The 27464-nt window shown below is 55.5% G+C and overlaps 1 protein-coding gene across 1 annotated transcript; it reads left to right on the top strand.

The window, feature by feature from the left end:
• Positions 1-10429: 10429 nt before the first annotated feature.
• EMP1 (epithelial membrane protein 1) lies at positions 10430-25513 on the top strand. Its single transcript, XM_056118243.1, has 5 exons — positions 10430-10481; positions 21865-21973; positions 23729-23825; positions 23938-24078; positions 25331-25513. The coding sequence occupies exons 2-5, from the start codon at positions 21896-21898 to the stop codon at positions 25501-25503; spliced, it is 489 nt and encodes a 162-aa protein (XP_055974218.1). The 5' UTR covers positions 10430-10481; positions 21865-21895; the 3' UTR covers positions 25504-25513.
• The last annotated feature ends 1951 nt before the right edge of the window (positions 25514-27464 follow it).

Raw genomic sequence — 27464 nt, forward strand, 5'->3', positions numbered from 1 at the left:
CAGACTCTGTGCCTACCGTGGGTCTGTACTTCCCAGTAGCTGCTGCTGGCCCATTTCAGGGAGAAAGAAACATAGGCTCAGAGGACGGTGGGCCCAGCAGTCCCAGGGCACAGGTTTCCCCCACCACAGCTGCAGGCACAGAACGCGTGAGAGATGGAATGATGTCCCCGCAGGTGTAGGTGGGGAAGCCCAGGGCAGAGTCTGGCACCAGGGAGGGCCGGGGTGGCTGGATTTTGTTAATGCAGGCAGAGGGCACCTGTTGGAGCTTATGGCTGGGCCTGAGCAGCATCAGGTATCTCCGGAGGCAGGACCTGAGTGCTCCCAGGAGCCCGAACTACGAGTTAAGGTCAGTTGTTCCCATGTCAGGAGGACATTTTCCTATTTACTGCTGTCAATGAGTGTGGGGGCCTTTCACCAGCTTCTCTGCTCTTATTTCCTGGGGGGTGCAGGGTGCTTCCAAGCAGAGCAGAGGGGCCTACAGATCCCTGCAGATGCTAATCAGCCAACCACACTGCTCAGTGCTGGGGACCACCAGGACCATCCGGGCCACCCTTGGGGGACGGGGCCGCACCCAGTGGCTCGCGGGCATCGTGCCGTGTCAGGGATGGGACGCCGTGCACTTTCCCCTGAGCTCCTGCCTTGGAGCTCCAGAAGTGCTCAAGAGCACCCCTAGGACAGGGAAGGAACCAAGGCCCAGAGTATAAAACTTGTGCTCCAGCCCAGTGTGCTGTGTCCGCTCTGCCTCTGAGATTGCAAAGGACTCTGGGGCCTGGAGAGGTGGTACCTGCGGTAAGGCACTTGCCTTGTATGCGGTCAACCCCAGTTTGATCCCTGGCACTGCACGGCGGACTCTGAGTCCCGCCAGGAGTGATCCCTGATCAATGAGCCACGAGTTAGAAGCCCTGAGTACCATCAGATCTGTCCCTTCCCCCAAAAACCCAAACCCCCCAAACAGTATATGAAGAGCCATCCTGGGCTGAGGTTTGGGGGTCATCAGTTCACATGAACCCTGTATTTTATTGCTTCTGAGCTCAGGTTGGAAATTCCTCGTGGGGAGCCCCTGGTTCTGACTCCCTTGTCCCCACCTCACTGGACACTCCCCAGCAGGACTGGAGGCCAGGAACTGTGAGCTCACCCCAGACACATCCCTGGCACGCACCCTGTTTCCCCTCACCCCCGAGTTTTCCGTGGGCTTACTCCGGGAGCCAACGAGAGTCATTATCCAGAGCCATCAGACGAGGCATCAGATGCGGGTGAGATGATGTCACGTGCCTGGAATCTGGGGAATGGGTGTGGTCCAGAAGAGAACACTCATGAGCCCATCCGGGCAGCTTTAGCCAGAACTAAAAAATCTTTAAAGTCTCCACTTCCTGGCAACCACCCAGTCCGAAAGCTTTAGGGTTGGCCGCCCCGTGTGACCTCACATACCTGGACGAAAGGGAGGAGGATGACACTAGGGACTGTCGGTCTTTGTTAGTAACAAACAAAAGAGGAGGAAGAGGCCAGAGGAGCTGGTCGGCACCCAGCTGTACGTGCGTCGCCAGGGTTTGTAGGATTGGGAAGGGTGACAGAGAAGGTGAATCCTAAAAGGGACCCTTGAGTTGCAGGATCTAGAATGCTCCGGTAGGATTTCTAAGATGGCAAGGCTTGGAGCGGGGAATCGGTTCCATGTGCCAGGTCAATGAAGTATATGCCGACATGCCATGTATGAGGAATCCCACAATGGTGCTACTTATTGTGACGAGAAAGCAGAGCTGCCGAAATAACCATCATCCGTTAGCAGGGAAGTGCTTGAACACTTCTCGGTGGGGGGCGGTGGGGGACTGCTATGTGGCCAAGAGAAAGAAGGAGGTGTGTGGAGAGCCTTTGAGTTGGGAAGCTGGTGTCTGAGCTAGGGAATACTTGTGACCCTCTGCTGTATGATAATAACTATCAGTATGATATGTCCATCATCTCATTTTTGCTTTGTTTTTTTTTGGGGGGGGGTTCACACTTGGCTGTGCTCAGCGTTTATTCCTGGTTGAGGGATCATTTCTGGTAGTGTTTGGGGGACCACGTGAGGTTCTGGGAATTGAACCTGGGCTGGCTGCATGCAAGGCAAACCCATTAACCCCTATACTCTCTCTCTGCCCCCAGATTAAAATTTTATTCATACATATGCACGTGTGTGAAAGCTAATATGATCAATAATGAATGGTCATCTCAGAGATGAGGTTCTGAGTGATTTTAACTTTCTTATTTTTATTTTTGTGCGTGGTTAGGAATTTGTTCACAGATCATGTACCACTTTTATTTTCCTCATCAGAAATCCAATAGTCAAAGGTCATCCTGATGCTTGTAATGGACCCCAGCTGCAATGTCACGGTCAGCGAGATGGTAGGAGTGAAGTTTCTCATGTCTGGATTCATTGGGGCTTCTCATTGCAATACAAAAGTGCCACCCAGGGCATAGTCCAGAAGGAAGGGCATTATCAAGGGAAGGATGCCCTGGATCTTCAGATGGAAATGAATAGTACCGGGGTCCTGAAGATGTGCCCTAGAGTACTGAGACAAAGGTTCCATCTGAGAGCAAAAATTAGGGACCTGGGGTGATAGTATAGTGGGTAGGTACTTGCTTTGTATGTGGTTGACCCAGGTTCAATCCCCGGCATCCCAACTGGTTCCCCAAGCCCAGAGTCAGGCATGATCTTTGAATGCACAACCAGGAGTAAGGCCCAAGTACTGTTGGATGTGACCCAAACCCCCATACCAGAGAAGGAGTAAAACTTAGGAAGAACAGTTATTGGTTTGAGCCTCTGTGAACACGACCTCTTTTAACCCCCTAAAACTGGTGGCAAATAGGAACTGGAGAGATCGCTCAGTATACTAAGCACAGGCTCTGCATGCAGAAGGCCCGGGCTTGATCCCTGGCTCCACCTCGTCTCCCAAGTACTGCCAGGAGCGACTCTCAAGCACAGTACTCTGAGTGCCCCAAGAGCACTGCGAGAATATGCCCCCAAACCAAACCCAAACAAAACCAGACCCAACAAAAATAGTCCCAAATAGTGACAGAGGCAATTGAGGGGACCATAAATTGAAATGAGATGCTTGGTGTAGTCACAGGCGAATATGAGTGAAGTGACAATAAACCGAGAAAGCTGAAACCAGTGACTCCAATGGATGGCCCTGTGGTAGCTTGGGGCTGTGTGTTAACCGAGAAGGTTGACCAGGACAGGGTATGGACAAAGGGCTTTGGGGCACCTCAGCTTTCACTCAGCTGGGCTAGGAGGAGCAGCATGGGGGGTGGCGTGGACCCTGTGGTGGCCGGCCAGAAGGTTCCACCCTCCACAGCCTGCACGGAGGTCGGTGAACCGGTTCCTCTGCTCGGCTAATAAGTCTCTGAGTGGGGACGTCAGGGGCTGAAAGAGATCTGGTTAGTCCTGGAAGACTTGAGGATATCCAGGCCATTTCCAAATATTTAAGGAGCGGGAATATCGCAGTGTCAGTGAGGCTGTGTTCTGAGCCTCTCTACTGGGTGTTTGTTTTCACCAGGAAACAAATCCCGTCTCCCAGAGTGCTGATCTCAGAGACAGTCTGAGAGCAGAGCTCTCTGTCAAGGGGGCTCGCTGGAGTGGAGCACTCTGTCAGAGAGACATTCTGTCAGGGAGAAGGAGTACTCTGTCAGGGAGAAGGAGCACTCTGTCAGGGGGATGCTGGAGTTGGAACACTCTGTCAGGAGAAGGAGCACTCTGTCAGGGGGGGCTCACTGGAGTGGAGCACTCTGTCAGAGAGACATTCTGTCAGGGAAAAGGAGCACTCTATCAGGGAGAAGGAGCAATCTGTCGAGGGGATGCTGGAGTTGGAGCACTCTGTCAGGGGGCTCGCTGGAGTGAAGCACTCTGTCAGAGAGACATTCTGTCAGGGAGAAGGAGCATTCTGTCAGGAGAATGCTGGAGTTGGATCACTCTGTCAGGAGAAGAAGCACTCTGTCAGGAGAAAAAGCACTCTGTCAGGAGGATTCTGGAGTTGGAGCACTCTGTCAGGAGAAGGAGCACTCTGTCAGGGGGACGCTGGAGTTGGAGCACTCTGTCAGGAGAAGGAGCACTCTGTCAGGGGGCTCACTGGAGTGGAGCACTCTGTCAGAGAGACATTCTGTCAGGAGGAGCACTCCATCAGGGAGAAGGAGCACACTGTTAGGAGGATGCTAGAGTTGGAGCACTCTGTCAGGATTAAGAGCACTCTGTCAGGGGGACGCTGGAGTTGGAGCACTTTGTCAGGAGAAGGAGCTCTGGAGCGGCCTGTGCCTTGGCTCCCTGCCCACCACACAGCCCTAGTGGGGCATCTGTTTGAAGACCCTCGGCTGGGAGCCCCCATTCTGTTCCTCCTTCCCTGCTCTTTCCCTAGGGGACTGGCACAGTAGGTGCAAACTGCTTGTCCACAGAGGAGGAGACACTGAGGAGCCCAGCTACTGGGCACAGGGGGCCCCGTGTGGCTCGGTGGGGGAAATCTAGGACACAGGTTCCTGTCTGGGGGACAGGCCTGGCATGGATCAAAGCATCAGGACTGTGTCCAGTCATGGTTGTACAGCCAGCACCTACTCGCGGGGCCTTGAGCCTGAATGCCAGGCAGAGGCGTCGGTCTCGCGTTACGGAGATTGTTCCGTCTTCGCCTGGAATGATCCTCTGAGAGGGCAATGGTGTTCGGAGATGGGAGGATCCCAGTGAAGTCAGCAATAGACTTTAAATAAAAAAAAAACAACAACAACTACAGCAAAATAAACAAACAAAACCCCCAACCCTCTCCTTTATGTTGTTGCTAGGACCCATCGCACTTTGCACATGCTGGGTTGGTCCCAGGGGTCCCCAAGGGACTGAGCAACCGGCCTCATTAGTCTGGGCCGCTGGCAGCCCCTGGGCCTTTAAGATCTACCTTCTAGGGGTGCAACTGCCTTTGCTGGGTTAAGGGAGTGCGGGGAGTGGTGTGGGGGGTTTCTCTCAGGTTTGGTTGCCGCTGCTTCTACTCTGCCTGGAAAATGCAGCTTTGATGCCATGTCTGCGAGGCCTGTCCTGGGCGTCCATTGACTCAGCCTAACCCCCGAAGCAGGAGCCCTGCTGGTCCATCTGTTTCATCCATGGCTCCCAGTTCCTCAGTGCCTTCAAGGGTGAAAATACTGAGTAACGAAGATGCTCAGACTCAGAGAAAACAAACGTTTATTGGAGAGTAGAAGAGTAAGAAACTCCCCCATGCAGGAAGGAACTTAGAATAGGCCTAAGTCTGGCTTCTTTTGTGGGATTTTATAGGAGAACAGGGTCTCTGTGTTGCCTGTCAAGTGACAGCGAATGTGAGGGTTTTACAGGGTGGTCTGGCTAGTATAGGGGCTTTCAGGTTCTTTCTTTTTTGCGTTCAGGTTCTTTCTTTTTTTTTCTGACCATTTGCCCAGGCCCTGCCCCTTATCTCTTAGCTTCCTGTGAGCCTGAAGTCTGGGGCAGAATCTATGATCGGGACAGCGTATTAACTTTCCATTCTCAGAAAGAGCCTCCAAGATTGCAGGAATGTTTGTACTCTGGAATGCAGACTGCTAGCAGGGGCTGTGGTGGCAGCGGATATGGGGAAACTGAGGCTGCGTCTTTCTTTCTGAAGAGCACACCTAGCATCATGAAGCCCGTGCAAGGTCACAGCCTGGATTTTTCCTTCACGTTTAGACTGTTATTGTTGGTGTCAGATTGTCGTTGTCGAGCCAGCCACCTGGCTTGACCCTCTAACCCTCGGTCCCTGCTATGCTAGGAAGCTGTGGAATTTCATTAATTTTTCTCTCCAGAACAGTCTTGGGAGGGACAAAGCCCCAAAGCTTGGTTCTCTGGGAATGGCCCCAGTTTTCAATCTGCTTCTGTCCCAGGCACTGTTGACTTATATCATTCTGGAACCAACGGGCAGATTCTCTTGGGCTACTCAGCCGGAGCAAAACCAAATTTCAACATTCATTCGTTTTCTTTTCTGGGGACTGAGAGGAGGAGGTCGGCCTTGGGGAATTTCTCCCCATATTCTGTCACGAAAGGCCTTTGGGTCACGCATTCCTTAGGAGTGCTGACTCTGGGGCTGGAGCGATATTACAGCGGGGAGAGCGTTTGCCTTGCACGCGGCCCACCCGGGTTCGATTCCCAGCATCCCGTATGGTCCCCTGAGCACCACCAGGAGTATTTCCTGAGTGCAGAGCCAGGAGGAACCCCTGAGCATCTCCGGGAGTGACCCCAAACAAACAAACAAACAAAAAACAACCACAAAGTGCTGAAACTGGTTCAAAGAAGACTCTGCACCCGCCCACCCCCTCCTCCCCATACCCCCCCGTAGCAAGTCTCCGGAAAAATTCCTTCTGACCCGAGATAAGCGCCCCATGGCCCAGTGCAGGGGCCACTTTCCCAGAGGAGCAGCCTGGCTTTGCTGGCTTTGATGCTGACTCCTCCCTCACAGGTGCCCTCGTCTAATCTCCCTGCTGCCACACCAGGGAACGGCAGCTCAGGACAGAAAGATCGATGGCCTCAACTGTGCCATCCAGCTGGTATAGCTGCCTGGAGTTTAGTTCTTTCTGCCTGGGGTGAGATCCTTAACCCCTTTCTCCCTGGAGTCTTAAAACCATCTGGGTCGTGTGTGTGTGTGTGTGTGTGTGTGTGTGTGTTTGTGTGTGTGTGTGTAGGGGGTGGGGTGGGGGGTGGGTGAATCAGTAGTTATCGTGTTTAAGGTGCTTGCCTTGCAAGCGGCTGGCCTGGGTTTGCTCCCTGGCATTCCACAGGGTCCCCAGAGCTCTGCCAGGAGTGATCCCTGAGTGCAGGGCCAGGAGTAGGCCCTGAGCACTGGCGGGTGTGGTCCCCAAACAAACCAAAATAAACCGAAACGGTCCTGGGGAGAGGAAGGGAATCTGGGGACATCGGTGGAGGGAAGTTGGCACCGGTGGTAGGATTGGCGTTGGAACACTGCGTACCTAAAACTCTACTAAGAATAACTGTAAATCACCAAATAATAACATAATAATAAAATAATAATATAATAATAATGATGATGATGTACCACTCAGGACAGAGGACTGGACTTAGCGTCTGAATCATACCGGCGGGTAAGAAAGTCAACCAGAGCCTCTGCATTTCTTTCCGGGACCTGGTAACTTTGTTTCGCAAAATGAACTCAGGGACCTGTCAAGGGTTAATCACACAGCTCCAGAAGCCATGGGCTGGCATCGAGCTTTTAAAAATATTTGCGCTACTTTATCTGGCACCACCGCGCTCGCACGTCTATGAGCGTGTGCACGCAAATGTGTTTTAAGAGCACAAAGCACTTCCCATTTCCTCTGCTCGGTGCTCAGCTTCTCCCGCTTTTAAAATGCAGTGAAAGGTGAGATCAAGCTTGTTGGTCAGGCCGAGGCAGGCAGTCACTGGAAGATTGGGGTGCAGGGAAGCAGACAACCCTCCCCCCCACCACACACACACTTTGCAATTCCTGAGCAGGAATTCAGAAGAAGAGCCGGAGCCACTAATCACTTGGAGAGTTCTGCTTGCCTCATTAGACAGGAGGTGCTGAGCGGGAGGCTGGCAGGGGGATTCTTCCCCGAGGGCTCTGGGTTGCTTTGTAAAGAATGTAGCAGCTCTAGCACCGAGCCCACCGGGCACTGGCCGTGACCACCCTGCTGGGGAGGGTGTCCTTGCAGCCCAGAGAGGGGGGGGCCGGGGAGGGGGCCCAGAGCAGGGGCTGGGGGACCTGCTGGCTTCTCCACCCTCCTGTGTAGAGGATTCTGGGGCTCCCTCCCGCGGCCTCAGCTGCTCAGAGGCACCCAATGCTCTGCTCGGCCGGGCGTGGCCTCTGCTGAACAGGCTTTGTTATTTTCTGTGGTCTCCAGTGAGCTACGGGCCGGGGCCGGGAGCCGGAGCCCCACAGGAGAAGCTGCCCTGCTCTTCGGCCACATTTCAGCTTTAAGGGAGCAGCGGCTGTGTCTGGGAGGGGGGTGCTTGTGTGCCCATGCAGAAAAGTTTCTTCAAAACATGTTTTCCCTCCCCCCGCCAATCCAAGTCAAGGCTCATTGCAGGAGACTGGGAAAATACAGAAACGTGAGCTGCAGAATCCGAAGTTCACCAAGGGTTCCTCATCGCTTGGTGACCGGCCACTAGTCCGTCCCAGGTTCTCTTTCCTCCATCTCATCCCAGATTCCTTAATTTCTCCTCCTCCTTCCCTCCTCTCCTTCCTTCCTTCCTTCCTTCCTTCCTTCCTTCCTTCCTTCCTTCCTTCCTTCCTTTCTTCCACTACCTTCCTTCCTTCCTTTCTCTCTCTCCTTCCTTCCTTTCTCTCTCTTTCTTTCTTTCTTTCTTTCTTTCTTTCTTTCTTTCTTTCTTTCTTTCTCTTTCTCTCTTCCTTCATTCCTCTTCCTTCTTTCCTTCCTTCCCTCCTTTTCTTCTTCCTTCCCTTCTTCCTTTCTTCCTTCCCTTCCTTCCCTTCCTTCCTTCTTTCTTTCTTTCTTTCTTTCTTTCTTTCTCCTTCCTTCCTTCCTTCCTTCCTTCCTTCCTTCCTTCCTTCCTTCCACTACCTTCCTTCCTTCCTTTCTCTCTCTCCTTCCTTCCTTTCTCTTTCTTTCTTTCTTTCTTTCTTTCTTTCTTTCTCTTTCTCTCTTCCTTCATTCCTCTTCCTTCTTTCCTTCCTTCCCTCCTTTTCTTCTTCCTTCCCTTCTTCCTTTCTTCCTTCCCTTCCTTCCCTCCTTCTTCCTTCCTTCCTTCCTTCCTTCCTTCCTTCCTTTCTCTCTTTCTTTCTTCCTTTCCTCCCTTCCCTCCTTCCTTTCTTCCTCTTTCTTTCTTTCTTTCTTTCTTTCTTTCTTTCTTTCTTTCTTTCTTTCTTTCTCTCACTCTTTCTCTCACTCTCTTTCTTTCTTGGTTTCAGGCCATACCCAGCAGTGCTTCAGAGGGGATGTTGGGGAATTAAACCTGGGCTGGCTGTGTGCAAGGCAAATGCCCTGTGCATAGTGCTCTTTGCCCCCCGTCCCCGTTCTTGTGCTGAACTGAGGGCAGGGAGGTCTGGCTTGTTCTGTGATGCAGTGCTCAGTCTGCTGGACCACCACATAGGGCACCCTCCTCTCCCTGAAACAGGTTGCAGCAGAGCCCCTGCGGGTGCTGCTGTCACTGCGTCCTCGGCTTGGTCCCTTCAGCTCTCTGCACCTGACTTTCCTCTTCAGTAAAATCACTAGCGCTCACGGTTGTTTTCTGGGGGAAGACTCCCAAGGAGTGCTCCTGGCAATACTTGGCAACAAGGCAGGCGGTGCAATGTATGGGGCCTGGTGGTGCTGCCCCCCACCCCCGCCCAGTGGTGCTCAGTGACCCCAGCGTGCCAGAGGTCAGGCTCAGGTGCCCGCGCGCGCAGGACACTGCCCGTCCCCCCGAGGTGTCTGCCGGCCCCTCGAGCTGGGTTTCTCAGGGGCTTACTCTGTGCCAGGCACTGTTCTGTGCTCTCTGAGTGTATCGCTCACTGGGGTCCTCTAGGATGGGTTCCTCTGACTCCTTCTTTCTGCACAAGGAGACTGAGGCACAGAGAGGCTGCTTTGCCCTGGCGTCACACAGCAGAGCCGGGATGCAGCTGCCTGGGCTCTGTCCAAATCCCGCAGAAATGGGGGCTGAGGGCTTGGGTGGTCCCTGGGCTCTGTGCCTCTGGGTGACGGGGACCTGGGGCAGAGAGGTGACTGCGCGTCAGAGGAAACCCTATGGCGGCCAAGGTCCAGAGTCTCCTTCTGCGATCAAAGAGCAAAGTTCTTCAGGAAGGGCCTCGGTGCTTCCACAGGTGGGGTCCAGAGGTCTTTCGACCCTCTGCCATCCAGCCTGTGCCCCACTGAACGTTCAGAGCCTGGGTGGACCCTGCTGCTGGCGGCCACCACCAGGTGGGTGCATTGGGGTCAGATGGGGAAGTGGGTGAGATTATCAAGATGATAATTCCTCCCAGCGGGGCGGCAGGGCAGGGTGGAGCCGGGCATCCTCAGCAGGTCAGGAGCAGGGGGCTAGGGGGCTGGGCGAGGGCGGGACAGGGGCTCAGGGTCCCCCCCTCCCACGGCCAGCCGTCCTAGCTGAGTGCACCGGGGCAGAGACCCGCATCTGGCCCTGGGGGCCTGGAGGACCCGGCTGGGTAAACAGGCCTATTTGTGCCTCTGATTACTCACGGCAGCCCGGGCCGGTCACTCCTTTTTCCACTGTGGTCGGGCGTCTGAGTCAGAGGGGCTGGTTCTCTGAATTGTGGCTCATTCCCGGCCTCTTGAACGCCTGCCAACGCGCAGGGCGTAGCTTACTAACAAATCTGTTTTTTTTTTTTTTAAAGCCAGACTGATTCATAGAAACTCCTTTAAAACACAGGGAAAAGAACCCGCCCAACACACACCCTAGCACCCCAGCGCAGGAAACTTATAACCTCGGAGGCCAGCCCTCCCCTCATTGCATCCTCAGACCGCAGGGCCGACGCCGCTCTCTTCTCCGCTGCCCCGACACCCAGGTAGGTGAGCGGCAGGGCCGGGGCACCCGGGCTGCCTCTTCTCTCTCCCCTCTGAGCTCGTTTTCCAGTCTCTGCGCGCCCCCAAGCATTGGGTCCTTAGGATTTCTCCTCCAAGTGGACACCCAGGCTGCTTGTTCCATAAGTTTGGAAAAGTCTACTTTTCCAAAAGGAGACTGGTCATTTGTCCGCAGAACGGGCTGTCGCTGGGCTCGGTCCTCTAGCCGCAGAGGGACTTTGGAAGCCCGGGCTGACTTTATGGAGTCAAAGCCACATACCTTCGACATGACAGCAACGCCCTTAGCGGCCAGATGTCTCCCAGCCCTTGCTGGGCTCCCGGGCGTGAATAGTTGTGTTGCCTGTTGGTTGCTTGCGGCTCCCTCGGCCGGCTGGAGTAGAGAAAATACCTGCTTTTCTCTTCGGGTTTTGCCGCGGCCTCTACACCTCTGTGGTTCATTTGCTTCTGTCTGAATTTAAGTATAGAGTTGTTGCCCTCGGAGGGAAAGTGTGCGTGTGTGTGTGTGTGTGCGTGTGTGTGTGTGTGTGTGTGTGTGTGTGTGTGTAGGAGTTGTTGGGCTATGTAAGAAAACCTTTGGGCTGGTGTTTTGGCTCACACTCAGGTGGGTTTCCTTGGGGGAAGCCGGTATGGGTCGTGTGACTCCTGACCCAGGCCAGGTGTGGCAACTGGGGACTGCCGGCTGGGAACTGGGTTTGGAGGAGGGTAGAGCAGGGAACTGTATCTGTTCCTGAAACAAACTGATGGGCTCTGGGCGGTGGCTCCCCTGAGAAAGCTGGCTCCCGGGCCCAGGAGATGGGAGACAGGAGAGGACCAACAACCAACATGCTTTTTTAAAGAAAAGGCTAGAAACTTCTCCACAGAGAAGGAACCCCCAACGTGCCTTTCCCAGAGCGCGGCTGCGGGGAAGGACGGGCGCGCTGACCACACACTGGACGCGGGGAAAGGGAAACGCGTGTCCGCACGGCTTGGTGGGGAGCTCAGCATCTGCTCGAGGTGTGGCCCCGTTTCCACACAGAGAGCGGCGTGTGTGTTTTCCCTCCACACAAACACGACGGGGAGACGTGCAGGCTCCAACTTGCCTGATGAAATCAGGCTTTTCCTGCAGAAACGCAGTTGGGAGATTTCAGGGTGTTTCGGCCCCAGGACTTTGGACAGGTTAGGCGGCCAGCCTGCCTGACCTCTGGGTCTGAGTCAGCCGGGTCAGGGAGGCTGACCTCCAGCCGGGGGTGTCTGCACCTGCTGCAGGTGTGTCTTGTTTCAAGGTGACATGAGGGGGATCAGGGAAGCCTCGGTGAAGTGGCTCCTGAAGGCGTTTACTGAAGCCAGTGTGTGGGTCTGGGCTGAGCTCCGTGCAGGCTGCAGTTCTCTGCAATATTTAACTGGCCCGCAGACGGGCTGGCGGCTCAGGGAGAGGGAACTGTCCGGCTGGCTGAGTTGTTGCAGCCTCCTGAGTTACTCCCGAGTTTCCAAAAGAACACAGAGACTGAATGTGCTTCCAGGCCTTTGACAGCGATTTGAAAGTGGGAAACTTCCCACTTTCCCTTCCTTCCTCCAAGAAGTAGTGAGAGGCTATTTAGCATGTGGGTGTGAGAGAGAAAGTGTGTATGTGGGGTGTAAGTGTCTATGCGAGCATGTGTGAATGTGTGTTCCAGTGGGTGTATGCACGCGAGTATCTCTATGTGTGTATGTGAATGTAGGTGAGAATGTGCATGTCTCTGTGTGAGTGTGTCTGTGTGTGGGAGAGTGTGTCTTTCGTGTGTCTGTGTGTCTGTGCCTGAGTTTAAATATATGTGTATGTGGCTATGTTGAATGTGCAAGAGTGCCTATGAATGTGTGAATGTACATATGTGTGCATATGTGTGTGCATGCGAGGGTGTGTCTGTCTGTGTGTGTCTGTGAGTTGGGTGAATGTGTGCATCCGTCTGTATGTGTATGCGCGTGTAAATGTGTGAGCATGTGCATCTATGTGTATGTCTCTGTGTTGTATGAGTACAAGTGTGTGTGTGTGTGCTGAATTTGACAATATGACAAGTCAAGGTTCTGACTCCCACTCTCAGAAGCCCATGTCCCCCGTTCCCCCCCCCCCCCCCCCCCACAAACCAGTCTTTGAGGAATGGGCGGGGCGGCGAGCTCTCTGGAGGGCTGCAGGATGTCCGGCCTGGGGGCCTGCTCTGGGGAGCCCCGAGATTTGACATTGTTCGAGGCTGCCCCACTGTCCCGGGAATTGGCAGGAGGCCACGAAGGAGCGGTCCCAGCCCGCCACATCCCGGAAGCGGCTGGCTGCCTCCCGGGAGTAAGGGCTGAGACGACCTCCTCCAGGCGCTTCCCTCGGGATGCCCTTCCCGTTCTCACAGGAAGACCCAGAGCTGGGCTTGGGGAGGGACGCGCTAGAGAGCGGCCTCTGGAGAGACCCGCGCGGGTCCACAGGATGGCAGAAAGAGCATCAGAGACAGACGGAGGGGAGGCCAGGCCAGCGAGATGGCCTTGAGCCCAGTGGAGAGTGGGTCGGAGGCCCTGAGAGGAACCAGGCTCAGCCCGGTCAGTCACATCCTGACCTTGGCTGCGATGGCTGAGTGTGCGTGGACTCCTTCTCCCTGTGTCTCAGTGACACCCTGGAAGGCACCAACCCCTAAATTATAGCCCCGGCTTCCTGGCAACAACCGGGCTGGGTCCTGGTTCTGACATCGGCAGCAGCCCAGAAGGTCTGTTTGGGTAGATTCTGTGGGATCGTGACCCAATGCCTCTAACTTCTTTTTTTTTTTTTTTATTCTTTTTTTGTGGTGGGGACATATTGGGTGGTGCTCAGGGCTTACTCCTGCCTTTGTGCTCAGGGCTTACTCCTGCCTTTGTGCTCAGGGATCACTCCTGGGAGGGCTCAGGGTACCATAAAGGGTGCTGGTGATTGAACCTGGGTTGACTGCATTCAAGGCCGGGGCCCTCCCCACTTAGTACGGCTCCGGGTCCTGCCTCTGACTTCTAAACTCCAATCCCTTATTTTTAGAACAAATGGCTAAAACTCAGGGCGCCGGAGCACAGTTGTTCTTTGTGCTCAGGACTCAGAAAGAGCAGGAGGGAGTGGTTTTCCAGCCGCCGCCCCGGGTTCTTTTCAGCCCTGCCTTCTCCGAACCCTTTCCCGGTCCCCACGGAACACATGTGCTGCCTCACTCATGATGAGAGACGTTTGGGGTTCTTAGTCACATGTACTCTGGGGACACGCCCGGGGCAGCTGAACCGATCCAGAACCAGAACGGCAGGTTTCCCTCGAGCCCTGGAGAGGTTCGAGGACTCGGCCTGATGTCCACCCAGCCCCGCCTTTGTGCATCCACTGGGCACCTGTCATGGTCACCAGGTGACAGACCGTCAGCCTGGAGTGATCTCCGTCACATAACTGGCCCAAGCCTGGTTCTCGGTCTCCTGAGAAGGGGTCAGAGCCCATCACAGTGTAGGCAAGACCACAGTGCGGACGAGAAGTTTCGGATAGTTTTCAGCACTTCCCGACTTGATTTTCCCAGTACTCTTCCCCATTCTCCACATATGACCCCGAATTTCCCCCTTGCCTCCCAAGAGCCCAACTGTGATTCTCATGAAGAGCGTGCCAAGGTTTCCAGCACCAACCCCGAACACAGACTCACACTCCACTCCTGAACGGGCGTGGTCATTTCTTCTTATCCATCTGGAAGACCCCTTGGGACCGAAGCATTAAGATGACGTAAAGAACCCCTGGGGTTGCCCATTCCCTCTCCTTCCAGACAGATGCTCAGGGCCCACCTTCCTTTCCCTGCTGTGGGGCCGAGATGGATTTCTCTGTCCAGACAGGAACTACCCGTTTCTGTTTGGAGAATTTCCCAGGGCTCCTGTGCCAGCCGGTTTAACCCACAGAGGACAGCAGAGGAGTGTCAGAGGCAGGAGAGGGACCCGCCTTCGTGGGCATCTGTAGACCGAGGGGGGGGGTCTCCTCTGCCCCGTTGGCTCCCAGATGTCTGAGGCACCTCACGGAACACCTTCCCCTCGACAGCCACAAGTGCTCACCTGCTCTGGCCTGGGACCCCCAGAGCAGGGCCTGGGCCCTCCCAGAGCAACCACTGGAGGGGCCTTCGGGTTAAGGCAGGCCTGGGAGCCGGCTCCACCCGCCTGAGGAGGGTGTGGCCACCAGGGTGTGGTGAGATCGAGGGAGCTTTCTCCCGACTCCCACACACCTGCTCTGGCTCAGGCCCTGGGGGACAGGGCGGGCTTCCAGCGCAGGACCTGGGCTTCCAGGCCAGAGCTCGGTCCCCGTCGTCCTTGGGGGACCTCTGGAGCATGTGTGCCTATAGGGAGATCCATCCCCACCCTCCTCCAAAACTTTTCATCTCTCCAGAGGACTCAGATGGGCGTGGAGAGCCTGGACAGCTGGCCCGGGTTCTCCTTTCAAACCAACAAGCTCATACCCGTGGGCTGGAGGCAACGGGTAGGGGTGGGGTGGGGGTGGGGGGGACAGAGTTTGGGCAAGAGAGGGAGTAAGTGTGTGTGAGTGTGTGACCCGCTGTGTGTGCTGATGTGTGTCTAGGGGTGTCTGTGTATGTTCCTTTTGTGTCCTTTTATAACGTGTGTTGATGCGCATGTGTTCGTGTGTGTTCGTGTGTGTGTGTGTGTGTGTGTGTGACTGTGTAGCCATGTGGGGGGTGGGGTAGGCCCAGCCTCCAGGACCGGGCTTTGGCCAGTGTCCCTGCTCTCCACATGCCCATGACCCTGCTGAGAAGCAGGAGCAACAGAGGAGAGGGCTGTTCGCAGGGAAAGTTCCAGAATGTCTGCTGCTGAGACGATACCAGAGGACTGTCAGTTTCGGGGACCTGCCTTTCCCTCTCTGTTCATGGGGACACCCGCCTCTGGGCCTCCAAACTCCCTCTGGAAGGGAGACCGGCCCCTCCTATCCCCCCCCCCCCCCACCCCAGCACACGCACTTGGGGGGCCTGGTGTGGCGGGCTAGAGCATGCTGCTGCCATCTCCCGGGGGCCCGCCCAGCGCCCGCGGGGCCCGCCACACCTTGATGTTCTCCCCAAGCCCGGTTATTAGCTTGGCAAGAGGGCCCTGCAGCTCCCTGGGGCTGGCAGCAGGTGAACAACTCCAGGGTCAGAAGCAAAGGGGAGGGTGGGGAGGGGAGGGCTGGGAGGGGAAGTGGGGAGAAGGGAGAGAGAGGGAGGGAGGGAGTGGAGGAGGGGAGGAGCAGGGATGGAAGAGGTAGGAGGGGGAGAGGAGAGGAGGGAGGGGGATGAGGGATGTGGGGTGGGGAAGGGCAGGGAGGGGAGAGGAGGGAAGGGGAAGCTTGGTTCTCCCCGGACTGAGCCCTGGCCTTGAGCTGAGCAGCTGGGTGTGGGCGCGTGGGCCGCAGGGCTTGGCAGATGTCACCCGGAGCCACCCCACCCCGGACACAGAGGAGACTTGGGGTGGGGGGGTCAGAAAGGAGTGGTTTCCTTGGGGGCATTTGCGGAAGTCCAGGTTTCACACAGCAGGTCAGCCACGTTGGTGCTCACAGGCCAGGCCTGGGCCCGTGCTGTGGGCCCAGTTCTCACACATACACACACACACACACACACACACACACACACACTCACCCAACTCCGCCTGAGGGCGCAGACTCTGAGGAGGCAGCATGTGCTCTTGAGGGTGTCCCCGGGCAGGAGGCGGCCAGGGGACCCGGCCGGGTCTCCGGGAGCCCCGGGTTTGCCAAGGTTTTTCTGCTGCCTGAAGCTGCGTCCTCACCCTCCCACCGACAGCCAGAACCAGGAGCGGAAATGGGCTCTGTGGGCCTTGCTTCCCACGCTGCTCCCAGGACCCTCGATTGGCACCCCCCCCCCCCCAAACACACACACACGTAGAAACAAGGCTTAGAAAGTCCACTGGACATGAAACACATGCTCTGACCAGCAGGACTCGTCCCCACTCGACCCTGGCCCGCCTTCACGCCCGCTCACACGCGTCCTCATCCTTCGGGGTGCGGTTTCCTCTTCTGCTTTGGTGCTAGGCAGAAGAAGACTTTGCCCAGTGGGGAACACAAACATCACAGCAAACCAAGGGGTGGCCTGGCGCAGAGGCGGGGAAAGTCTGCGTGTGCGATTCCCAACCCCCCTCGTTCCCCACAGACCAGACCGCAGGCAGAGTCCTCAGGACCAGAGTGGGGGGTGGAGGGGGCCCTGCCCGATGGCTGGGGAGGTGCACCGTCAAGTTCCCTCCTACCAGCATCTCAGCCCCAGAAGACCGGCTCCCTCTTGGTGGTTGGCAGTGACAACGGGGATGTCCCTGTCCCCGTCTGTCCCAGGGAAGAGGCTCAGGGGACTGTCCCTGCCCAGTCATCTTGCTGGAGGTGCTGTCAGCCCTGAGACTCCTGGTAAATTCCAGAATGATCTGGAAGTTCAAGTTCGACACCAAAGGCCTGTGAGACGGCCTGGAGACGAAGCCTGTGACTGGGGGTGGGGGCGGGAGGGGAGGGACAAAGATGGGGAAGTCCAGGCCACCGGGCAGCAGCCCACAACCCCAGGGGGACAGTCTGGGCAGGGAGTGAGCTGCCCGCGGGCAGGAGTGAGGACAGCTCTTTCGTTTGGATTTGCTCTGAGGGCAGAGAGCCTTTTAAAAGTCCTCTATCCCTCCAGAGATGATTCACATTGAAGGGGGAGACAGAAAATTTGAATTTGTGGAAAAATTAGTACTTAGAAATTTTTGGTGTCTTCTTTAACGTGTTTCTTCCTTGAAGACAGCGCGTATATGCATCCCGGGTGTGTGGGTGTCTGGGGGCTCGGGAGATGTTTGTGTGCTCACACGGGTGAGTAGGGGAATATGCCCCACAGCGCTGGCCAAGGAGACATGCCCAGGACAGAGTCGTAATAATATGCCAATACTTCCGAAAAAAAAAAAAACAATAAAGGACTGCAGAGAAAAAGGAAACTTCCCCCCTTCTAGAATGTTAGTGTTTATTTGGAAGCCTTTCACCACCTTGCCCTGGATGATTTTCTCTGCCTGGAATAACATGTTCCTTCCTTCATCCAGTGTTTTACTCATGGGACTGATCATTGATATTTGTTCTGTCTCTTCACACATTGTCTTTCTCGGTGACTCTTAGTGGAGTCAACCCATAAATAATCCTGCTCCCAAGCAGGGTGCTGTGGGGTTTAATAATGGTCTCTGTAAAGCCTGGAACCTACAAGGGGCAACTAAGGCCTCAGCTCACCTGTGCAGCTGGGAAGGCTTCTTGGAGGAGACAAGATTCGAGCTTCTTGGTTGTTTTCAGGTAGTTCCTGGAGGAAGGATGCAAAAGCGTTTAAAGCCAAAGCCCAGGGTCCACATGAGATATTGGGTGACTTGTTTCTATGGGGTGTTGGGGGACTTGAGGTACCCCCAGAGGGACAGATGTCATTGTCAAAGCTGGAATGGGAGAAGGGAGTCAGGAACGGGACCTGACAGGGCCCAGCTGTGGAGTAGCAAGAGAGAGGGGATATCCACGGCCACCACTGCTAGCAGAGGCAGCCGGGAAGTGACTAAACTGTCCCTCATTCCCCAGTCCGCCCCCCAGACTGTCAGTGGCACCAGGCAGCCCTCTGGAGCCCTCTAGGGGAAGTCTCTCCCCTTGGCAGCATCTGTGATCCCACTCAGTGAACCGTAGGCACTGCAGCAGCATCCACCCAGGTCACCTTGAGATCCCCTCCAGATCCACCCCATATCCACCTTACATCCACCCCACATCCACCACAGAACCACTCCATATCCACCCCAGATTCACCCCAGATCCACCCGAGATCCACCCCAGATCCACCCCACATCCACTCCAGATCCACCCCAGATCCACCCAAATCCATCCCACATCCACCCCAGATCTACCCGAGATCCACCCCAGATCCACCTCAGATCCACCCCAGATCTACCTCAGATCCACCTCAGATCCACCCCAGACCCACCCCCAGATTCATCCCGTATCTGCTCCCGATCCCTGGACGTGACAGGCCACCTGATGTCAGGGCGTGTTCTTGTGCATCTTTTGTTCATTTTGGGAGTTTGGGTCTGAGGGGAACACAAGAAACCAATGCAGATGGAGGTGGATAGGAACAACCGGACAAGGAGGTGGGGCTATACCCCCGACTCAGAATCACACTACTGGCCTTCTCCATTTCCTGGTCTGGGCTAGGCGGGGGTGGGGGGGTGGGGGGTGGGGGGTGTGCCTTGGGGAGCACCCCATGGCATTCCAGAGGCGGGAGGGAAAGCATCCAAGCTGGAGTGAAACAGACTCAGGAGAGGCGGTGGCAGCAGTGGCCGCCAGTACTCCCAGCCCTGACTGAGCTGGGAGGGTGTGAACCGTGAGAATCTAACCTGAAGGTGTGAGCGGTGAGGGTGAGGGCTGTGAGGGTGTGAGCTGTGAGAGTGTGAGGTGTTGTGAAGGGTGTGGGCTATGAGGGTGTGAGCTGTGAGGGAGAGTTGTGTTACTGTGAGAGTGTGAGCTGTGAGGGTGTGAGCTGTGAAAGTGTGAGGTGTTGTTAGGGTGTGCGCTGTGAGAGTGTGAAGTGTTGTGAGGGTGTGTGTTGTGAGGGTGTGCGCTGTGAGAGTGTGAGGTGGTGTGAGGGTGTGCACTGTGAGGGTGTGCACTGTTGTGAGGGTGTGAGCTGCCGTCACAGTCCAGGCGCTTCCTTCTGGGTCTTGAGAAGCACTAAGAGCACTAAGCACCTGGTGGTCGATGTCCCCAGTGTCGTGCGGCTGGTGAGGGGAGGGTACCCTGAACCCAGAACCCCTGGGTTCTCCCTTTCTGCTCTGCCCACACCCCAGGTTCGAGGCTCTGTCCGTGGGGGTGGGAAGGGGGCCTCTCTCTGGGGTGGTGGGTAGCAGGGATGACTCAGAACCATGGGACAGCTCCTCTGTCCCCTGTCTGCGGGGGAGGACCCCAAGCAGACAGTGACCTAAACCCAGACCCGCCCGGGGAATTGGGAGAGGGAGAGTGAGCTCTGTGGGAGCGTCCGCTCGGCCTAGCTCTGGCCAGGGCTGCTGTGCTGGGGAGAAACTGCACGAGCTCTGTTACCCTGACAGTGTGGCCAGGGGCCCAGACCCACCTCTGCAGGGCCCCGACAGCAGCCCCGGGAGGGAATAAACGCGACTGTGTCCGACACCTCGTCCCCAGATTTGCCTGCGTCCCATTATGAGGCCCCACTTGGGGGGTGATAGTCCCTTCTCGATCCCTCAGCCAATTCTCACTCTTAGTGGAGGATGAGGATGTTGGTTAAACGGGACGAGAAAGTCATTCTCAGGCTCCTCTGGGACATGCGCAATCTCCTGTGTTGCCCCCCACCCACCCCCCAGTCCCTGCGAGGGGCAACGCCCCATCGAGTGAGTTCTGGGGTTGCTGGAGGTTGATCACCGGCTGGGGTGAGCGAGCGTTCTCCCGCTCATTCTTCATTCATTCTTTATGGCGCCCGCCCCTGGGGCAAGGGTTAGACACGGGACACCCATGCTGCCTTGTGAGTGCGGCTGTCGCCTAACCCACACGCAGGGAGGTGAGAGGGTGTCCCCAGCATGGGCCGCTCCCTTCGCCCTGAATGTGGCCCGCCCTGGACTGACCCTCCCCCAGACCCGCCCTCACAGCGCCCTAGCGCCCTGTCCGACCTACACGGCCACTTCACTTGACATAAGAGGAAAGAGACCGAAAGGTCCAGTCACTCGGGGGATGGGAAGGCCACCTCTGCCTAATCCCAGCACCTCTCTGCCCTGTGTGGAGAGAGCGGGCAGTGGGGAGGAGCGTAAATGCACCATGAGTTTCAATAGCAGCAGAGAAAGCTCCAGGCCCCGCCCGCCCTCCTGGTTTCAGTCACAGGTCAACAGGGCAAAGTACTTCCGGGGAGCACAGCTGAGCTGGACGGTGGAAGGTGAAAGCCAGGGCAGGGCTCTTTGCTGCCCTCGCCTCCCGCCTCCTCCAGAGCTGCCTGCGTGCAGATCTCTCCAGACCCGGATGCCCGGGGAGGTGGGAGCGGGAGGAAAGGCAGGTGAGAGATTGCAGAGGGGCGGCTGCGCTCTCACCCGATCCTATCCTCCGTGCTGTCTGACAGCGATGCAGCAGGCGTCTGGGATTACACTAGGTGGGGCAGATGCCAGGAGGGTGGCACTGCCCGGGCCGCTCAGGATGTGAGTGACCTCCAGCTCGTTCCTTTCACAGCCCCGCCTGGAAACTCCCCCTGAACACTGCAGGGTGCAGACAGGGGCACAGCCTCCCTGTGGCATTCCACACTCTCTTCACCACCGGGTTCTGTGAGCCACGCGCCTCCTCTGGATGCAAAGCACGGCTGAATGTTCTCACCCAAGCACAGTCTCGGCCTCCCTTGACTCCCACCCCCTATTCTCCCCTACACACACACACACACACACACACACACACACACACAGAGACACACACATACACACACAGAGACACACATACACACAGAGTCACACACAGAAACACACACAGACACACAGACATACACATACACACACAGAGACACAGACACACACAGACATACAGACACACACAGAGACACACAAACACACAGACATACACATACACACAGAGACACAGACAGACACACACAGACATACAGACACACACAGAGACAAACACAGACATACAGACACACACAGACACACACACACTGTGCTTTTTCACAGCTGCCTAGTCTTCTCTATGGAACCCGGAGGATTGGAATGTCACTGGTTGAAGTGATCACATTTGGTGGTCTCTCGACTGCTCCCCCAGAAAGCCCTCCCTGAGCTGTGGGCACTCACTCTAACACGGCCTCCAGAGCACAGAGGAATTCAAGCCCCAAAGTTTGCAGCATTGCTCGGCGGTTTCTAACCTGTTTGACTGTAATTAGGGAGTGGTAGAAATTGAGGACCAAATAGCTTCGTAATAATACCAGCCGGGGCTCTTGCACGTTAGATCGCATCCGGGAGCAAGGGAACAGCCTCTCTCGTGCCTGGGTGTGGAGCTGAGATTCCACAGAGGCATCCATTTCTCTCAAACTCCCCGGGAGAGCTGCTTCCGAGGTCGGGAAATCCTCCTTAGGATAAGGCCTTTTGAAATCATGGGCCTACTTGAGGCCTCCGATACACAAGCAAGAAAATACCGGCAGATTCCATCCAGTGTTTTTTTGTGTTTCGAAACAGGCAGGGTTAGAGAAACGAGTCTAGAAAGAGCCAAGAAGCAGAAACGGTTTCTAGCTAGGTGCTACTACACGGCTCTGGGCTAACAAGGTGTTTGCAGTGATGTCCGATCAAACTGGGATGGTTTTCCCCGGCTGTGGCTCCGGGTTGTAGCACAGCCCACAAAGGTGGGAAAGAGGAGTCACCTTCTTGCCCCTGATGGTCACCTTTTCTCTCTTTCAGACACTCTGCTCATCCTCCCCACCAAGCCAAGATGCTGGTCTTACTGGCTGGAATCGTTGTGGTCCACATCGCCACCGTCATCATGCTCTTTGTTTCCACCATTGCCAATGTGAGTGAGTTCCTCTGTGCACGGATCGGTTCATTCATTCATTCATTCCAAAGTTATTCGCAGAATTCCATGCAGTCCCTCAAGGCACCTTTTAGCCCCTGTCCCTGTCCTTCCTGAACTTTCACTTTTTTGGGGTGGTGTTCGGGACTGACTCCTGGCACTGTGTTTAGGGAGCACTTCAGAAGGGGTTCGGGGGACTGTATGGGGTGCTGAGGATCAAACCTGCATCTATCAGCCTGACCTGCTGTACGATCCCTCTGACCCCAAACTTCCACTTTCATCATGGAAAGGGTGCACAGCACCCCCGACAACACAGTGGCCAGAGGGAGGCAGGGTCTGCGGGAGGTCGCTCAGCAGCGCTGGAGGCTTCTTGAGTCTGTGCAAGCCCCGCTGGGTGTGGAGATGGGGTTTGGGATAGGTGGGAAAGAGCAAGGGGACACGGTCCAGACAGGGGTGTCCAGCTGGACTGCAGCAGCACGCTCCTCCTCCCGGGGTCTTTGAGAAGACAGGTGGCATGGCATGATGAGCAGCTCTGGTTGCCTGGATGACGAATCCAAGTTCTGAGTAGAAAATGCCAGTCACAAGGGGGGGTCTTTAAGATGAGTGATGAGAAATCAGTCAACCGGAAAATACCAAGGCAGCCGCCTGCCTCTCCCGGAAACTGTGGGAGACTCCGCCCTCTAGTGGTGGTTCATAGCATCTGATTTGCTAAGACCACCCAGGACCCCCCATGGCCAGACCCCAGCAGGCTGACTGATGCAGGCATCAGAATCTGTTCAGGTGCCCTTGATGGTTAAAGGACGGGTTTGGATGAGAGAGTTCGGTTTGCAAAAGTGTCCAGACTGGCGTAGGAGACTTTTGCTGAGACGGGTGGACGTGATGACCAGAGGGGTCCCCGGAGCATAGCTGTGAGAAGACGCCGTCTCAGCACTGGAGGCCTGCTGGACAGTCCGACTTTGCCCTTCTTCCGGTCAACCCTGGGCCTTCTAGGAGAAAGGCCGATGCTGAATGTGGCACCAGCGCCCGTCACCTCTGGCTCAGCACCCCAACGTTGCTGGGGTCCTGCCCGAGCCCTCTCTGCTCAGTGTACATTCGACAGTGTTTGTCCCGAGCAGCAGCTCCGAAGTTATCCTGGTCGCAGGAGGAGTCCCAGACATACCTTCTGGGGACACTTCTTCCAGCTGACCTCCATAGGGCCACTCTGGGGCCGTCATTCCTGACTGTCCGTGCATGGCCACGAGAGCTGGTCCTCTGTGGAGCTGAAAGGGGCCGTTTTCAGCGGATGGGCTCACAGCTGCTTTCTCGCTTAGCTCCGCTTGACTATTTCCCCTCCCTTTGTTTCTGTCCCTCTCAGCCCGGCCTTTCCAGGAGGTGAACTTCACGGCGAGTGGAGGCTGGACCTACTGGACGTCAGTGTCTTCATCCGGGTCTTCTGTGTCTTAGGTCTTAGCAGCTTTAGAGTCTCAATCTCTCTCTCGGCTTACCTCAGGTGTTGGTTTTGTGTCTGCACGGACGAGTGAGGGGAAGGCCCGAGTGCAGATGTGCTCTCTCCCCGGGCACATCTCTTTTCTTTCCTCTCTTTCCTCCGGGAGCCTCAACAATTTCTGTTTCTGTCCGACCTTCTTTCCGTCCGACCATGAGAGGCTCTGCCTGGTGACTGATTCCAGCAGCTAGATTTGGTTCCAGTCAGAGCCAAGTTGCCTTTTCCAAAGCAGAGGGGCCATTCCCAGACATTTTCTCTGCCTTTGGTTTCAGGTGTGGGTGGTCTCAGAGACTACAAAATCATCTGTTGGTCTTTGGAAAAACTGCACGGACGGCTCCTGCACTGGTCCCCTGTCCTACGCCGGAGAAGGTACGGACCCTTGCCTGCTTCTGTGCTCGGGGAGGTGTGTGTGCAGGGGGAGACCCCAACCGGGCTGCGGGGCTGAGTCTCATGCCTCGGTTTCCTCATCCTGTCTCTGCAGATGCCCTCAAGACGGTCCAGGCCTTCATGATCCTCGCCATCATCTTCTCCGTCATCTCCCTCCTGATCTTCGTGTTCCAGCTCTTCACCATGGAGAAAGGAAACCGCTTCTTCCTCTCGGGGGCCACCATGCTGGTGTGCTGTGAGTGTCCTTGGTGGGGGCAAGGGGGTCCAGCTGGGCTTGGGGACCCCGCTTTGTACCGGCCCCTCTGTTCGTGGCTGGTTCTTTTCTTGAGAGCCTCTGGCAGCTGGGATTCAGAACCTTCATGCGGTTGGTTGTTGTAATGGAGGTGCCATCTCAGCAGTGGGCAGATGCTTCATGAGGTGGGAGGGCAGGAGACCGGCTCTGCCAGGCGCATCATCTGAGCCGCTTTAAACCTTTTTGCCACCTTCCCAAATGCACCCAGTTTGGGGGCCCCAGCTCTTCTTTGGTATCCCTGGATCCCCCTGCTGCCTTATGCTGGGCTTCAGATAGCAAAGCTGGGGTGCTCTGTGGAAGATTGTCCAACCAGTGAAGACAGGAGAGGCACCCTGCTCGCAGATGCACCCACATAACCATCACCCTTGGCTCTGGGCCTAGTGACCAGTCCAGTGTTTGGGATCCGACCATCTGATTTCATTCCTCCCTGGCCAGGGAGACAAGCAGTAGCTTTAGAAGCATCAAGTCTCATTGTTTTCTTTGAGTTTAATTTTGGTTTGGGTTTGGGGGCTACACCTGGCTGTGCTCAGGGCTTACTCCCGGATCTATACTCAGGGGTCATGCCCGGGAAAGCATCTAGGGTGCTGGAGTTGGCTCGGACAGGTGTGGTGGAGTGTGTTTGCAGGACAAGTGCTCTCCCACTGCTATACTATCCCCCTCCAACCCCTATTTTCAGTTTTTGAGTCATATCTGACAGTGCTCAGGAGCTATTCCTGGCTCATTTCTGGTAGTGCTCGGAGACCACCCAGTGCCAGGGGTCGGAACCCAGATCTGAACCCAGATCTCCTTCATGCAGAACAGCTGCTCCATGCTGTCGTGCTCTTTCTTTCTTTCTTTCTTTCTTTCTTTCTTTTTTTTTTTTACTTTTTGGGTCACACCTGGCAATGCACAGGGGTTACTCCTATCTCTGCACCCCCGAGTTACAACTGGCGGTGCTCAGGGGACCATGTGGGATGCTGGGAATTGAACACGGGTCAGCCACGTGCAAAGCAAACGCCCTGCCTGCTGTGCTATCGCTCCAGCCCCTGTCGTGCTTTTTCTCTGGGGTTAAATTTTCTTAGTTTTAGTGAGACCACCTACCCCGACTAAAAAAAACATATCTCCAGACCAAAAACAAACAAACAAACAAACAAACAAAAAGCGGAAGTACTGACCAGACAGGCAGATTGATGCTCACGGCCCCGTCTCCCCGCAGGGCTGTGCATCCTGGTTGGGGCGTCCATCTACACCAACAGGTACGCCAGCAAGACCAACAACTTCACCTACAGCAGCAGCATCCACCACGGCTACTGCTTCATCCTGACCTGGATCTGCTTCTGCTTCAGCTTCATCATCGGCATCCTCTACCTGGTGCTGAGGAAGAAATGAGGGGGAGCCGTCCCGCGACGGGGCTGGGTGGGTGGGGGGCGGGGAGAGACAGCAGCTGAGTCTGGGAGGGAGGTAGAAGTTGCCCTGGGTGCAGAGCAACCTTAGAGATGGGTGGGGGGAGGGGGAGGGGGGAGACCGAGGCCCAAACCACTCCAGAGGAGGCCCCCCGACTGGGGAGCCCCCTGCCCTTGCTTCCAGAAAGGCGGTGCTCCCCCCACCCTCAAAATCTCTTGTCCACTGCCCCACATGCTGCCCTGGGCCTCGTTCATTAGCTCTGCTGCCCACTCGGCTTCTGAGGGTGGGTCTGGGGTCTCTGAGACCCGCCTCGGCTGCCCCCAGTGGAGACCGAGGTTCCCAAGTTCCAACAAGCATGGACAGTGTGTGTGGAATCAGCTTCGCCCCCCCCCCCCCCCGCCCACGACTCCCGGAAGCTGCCCTGCCTGCCGGGCTCCAAAGCTAGACAACACTTGGGGTGTGAGGGTGAGGAAGGGCCGTGTCCTGTGGGCGTGTGGCTCTGTGGGGGTGTGTGGAAGAGCCAGCCAGCCAGCCACCAGCTCCTGTCAGAGTGGAAGGCCCCGGGGTGCCAGGTCAGAGCTCAGACTCAGCCACTGTCTTACTCTGGACTCTGCTAGACTCTCGCTTACAGCTCAGGCAGCTCTAGGGGCCTCCGTAGCCACCAACGAACAAACCTGGCAGTGAGGGCCCCCATGCCAAGGTCGGGGGTGGCCAGTCTACAGACCTATTTAGAATTCTGTTCTTTGGATGTCTTCTTTATGTGATCAGTGTTTCCTTATGTTGTGGGGGTGGGGGGCGGGGCATCGTTCCTTGTGATACAGTCTGTTACTCACCCTCGAAAGCAGAAGCCTTTCAGGAAGTCGGTCCAGTCACCCACATGGTGGTGGTGGTGGTGGTGGTGGTGGGGTGGGGGACCAGGGGTCCCCTCAAGGGCTCCGTGGCAGCTCTAGCTTCCACCCTGACCAGCGCAGTCACCTTACAAGGACCCTGCCTGCCCCGCCCCCCATCACCGGGGATTCTGGAAGACCGTCAGACACACACGAACCAAAACTCAGTGATGAGTACTGGGGTGCAAGGTGCTACACAGTTGTCAAGTATTATTGCCTGCTGGGTTTCACTCAATGAGAACAGAGGGATGGATTCCCAGAAAAATAAGAGACTCCCATGAGATAAATAAATAAAAATAGAGGGTGATGGGCAGATATTTTCTTGAAGAAAAAAACAAAAATCAGGCAAAACCTCCTGTGGTGACAAGTCAGAGGGTTGTTGAGCTGAAAATGGGGATTAGTCTCCAGTCCTGGAGTTGTGTTATACTTCCCCAGCACCAGGCATTGTTCTGGCTTGGGGCACCTATGATAAACCAGCTCAGGTTCTGCCAAAAGGGATTCTTTTTTTGGGGGGTGGGGTGAAGGGAGACATTTCCTTAATCACCCTAGAAGAAGACCTACAGGGAGAATTTGAGACATCTTGCCTATTTTTTAAATCTTTTCTTTTGGAGGGGGAGTTGTTATACCATGATTGCTGGTATTTATGTACAAGGACTTTTATTTCTCTATGTTCATTCTAGTTAAGGGAATGTTGAAGCCACCAAATTATCTGGGCTAGTGGTAGAGATTGATTAGTGAAAATTGTAGGCTGATGAACACATATCATTGAATTATCACCTGATTTCTAGAAGACCACCATACATGCAGAAGCATACCTAGAGAAGAGATATATTCAAACGAGTTCTCACATTACGTTAAAAAGTTCAATGGTGACTGGAGTGAACCATGTCTTCCCTAGTCTTTTGCTTTGTTTTTGTGACATTTACATCTCATGTAATTTGCATTACCTTGGTGAGTTGTTCTAGTACTGTATTTGGCTTCTCCTTTAATAGATTGATATTTCATATACTATTATTGTAAATATTTTGATACAAATGTTTATAACTCTAGGGAAAATAA

This window comes from Sorex fumeus, unplaced genomic scaffold (assembly GCF_029834395.1).
Source record: "Sorex fumeus unplaced genomic scaffold, SorFum_2.1 ptg000003l, whole genome shotgun sequence".
In the NCBI taxonomy this organism is placed as follows: domain Eukaryota; kingdom Metazoa; phylum Chordata; class Mammalia; order Eulipotyphla; family Soricidae; genus Sorex; species Sorex fumeus.

Coding starts and splice junctions, on each gene's coding strand:
- EMP1 (XM_056118243.1), top strand. CDS start 21,896: ATGCTGGTCTTACTGGCTGGAATCGTTGTGGTCCACATCGCCACCGTC. Junction 21,974..23,728: donor TTGTTTCCACCATTGCCAAT/GTGAGTGAGTTC, acceptor CTTTGGTTTCAG/GTGTGGGTGGTCTCAGAGAC. Junction 23,826..23,937: donor CCTGTCCTACGCCGGAGAAG/GTACGGACCCTT, acceptor CTGTCTCTGCAG/ATGCCCTCAAGACGGTCCAG.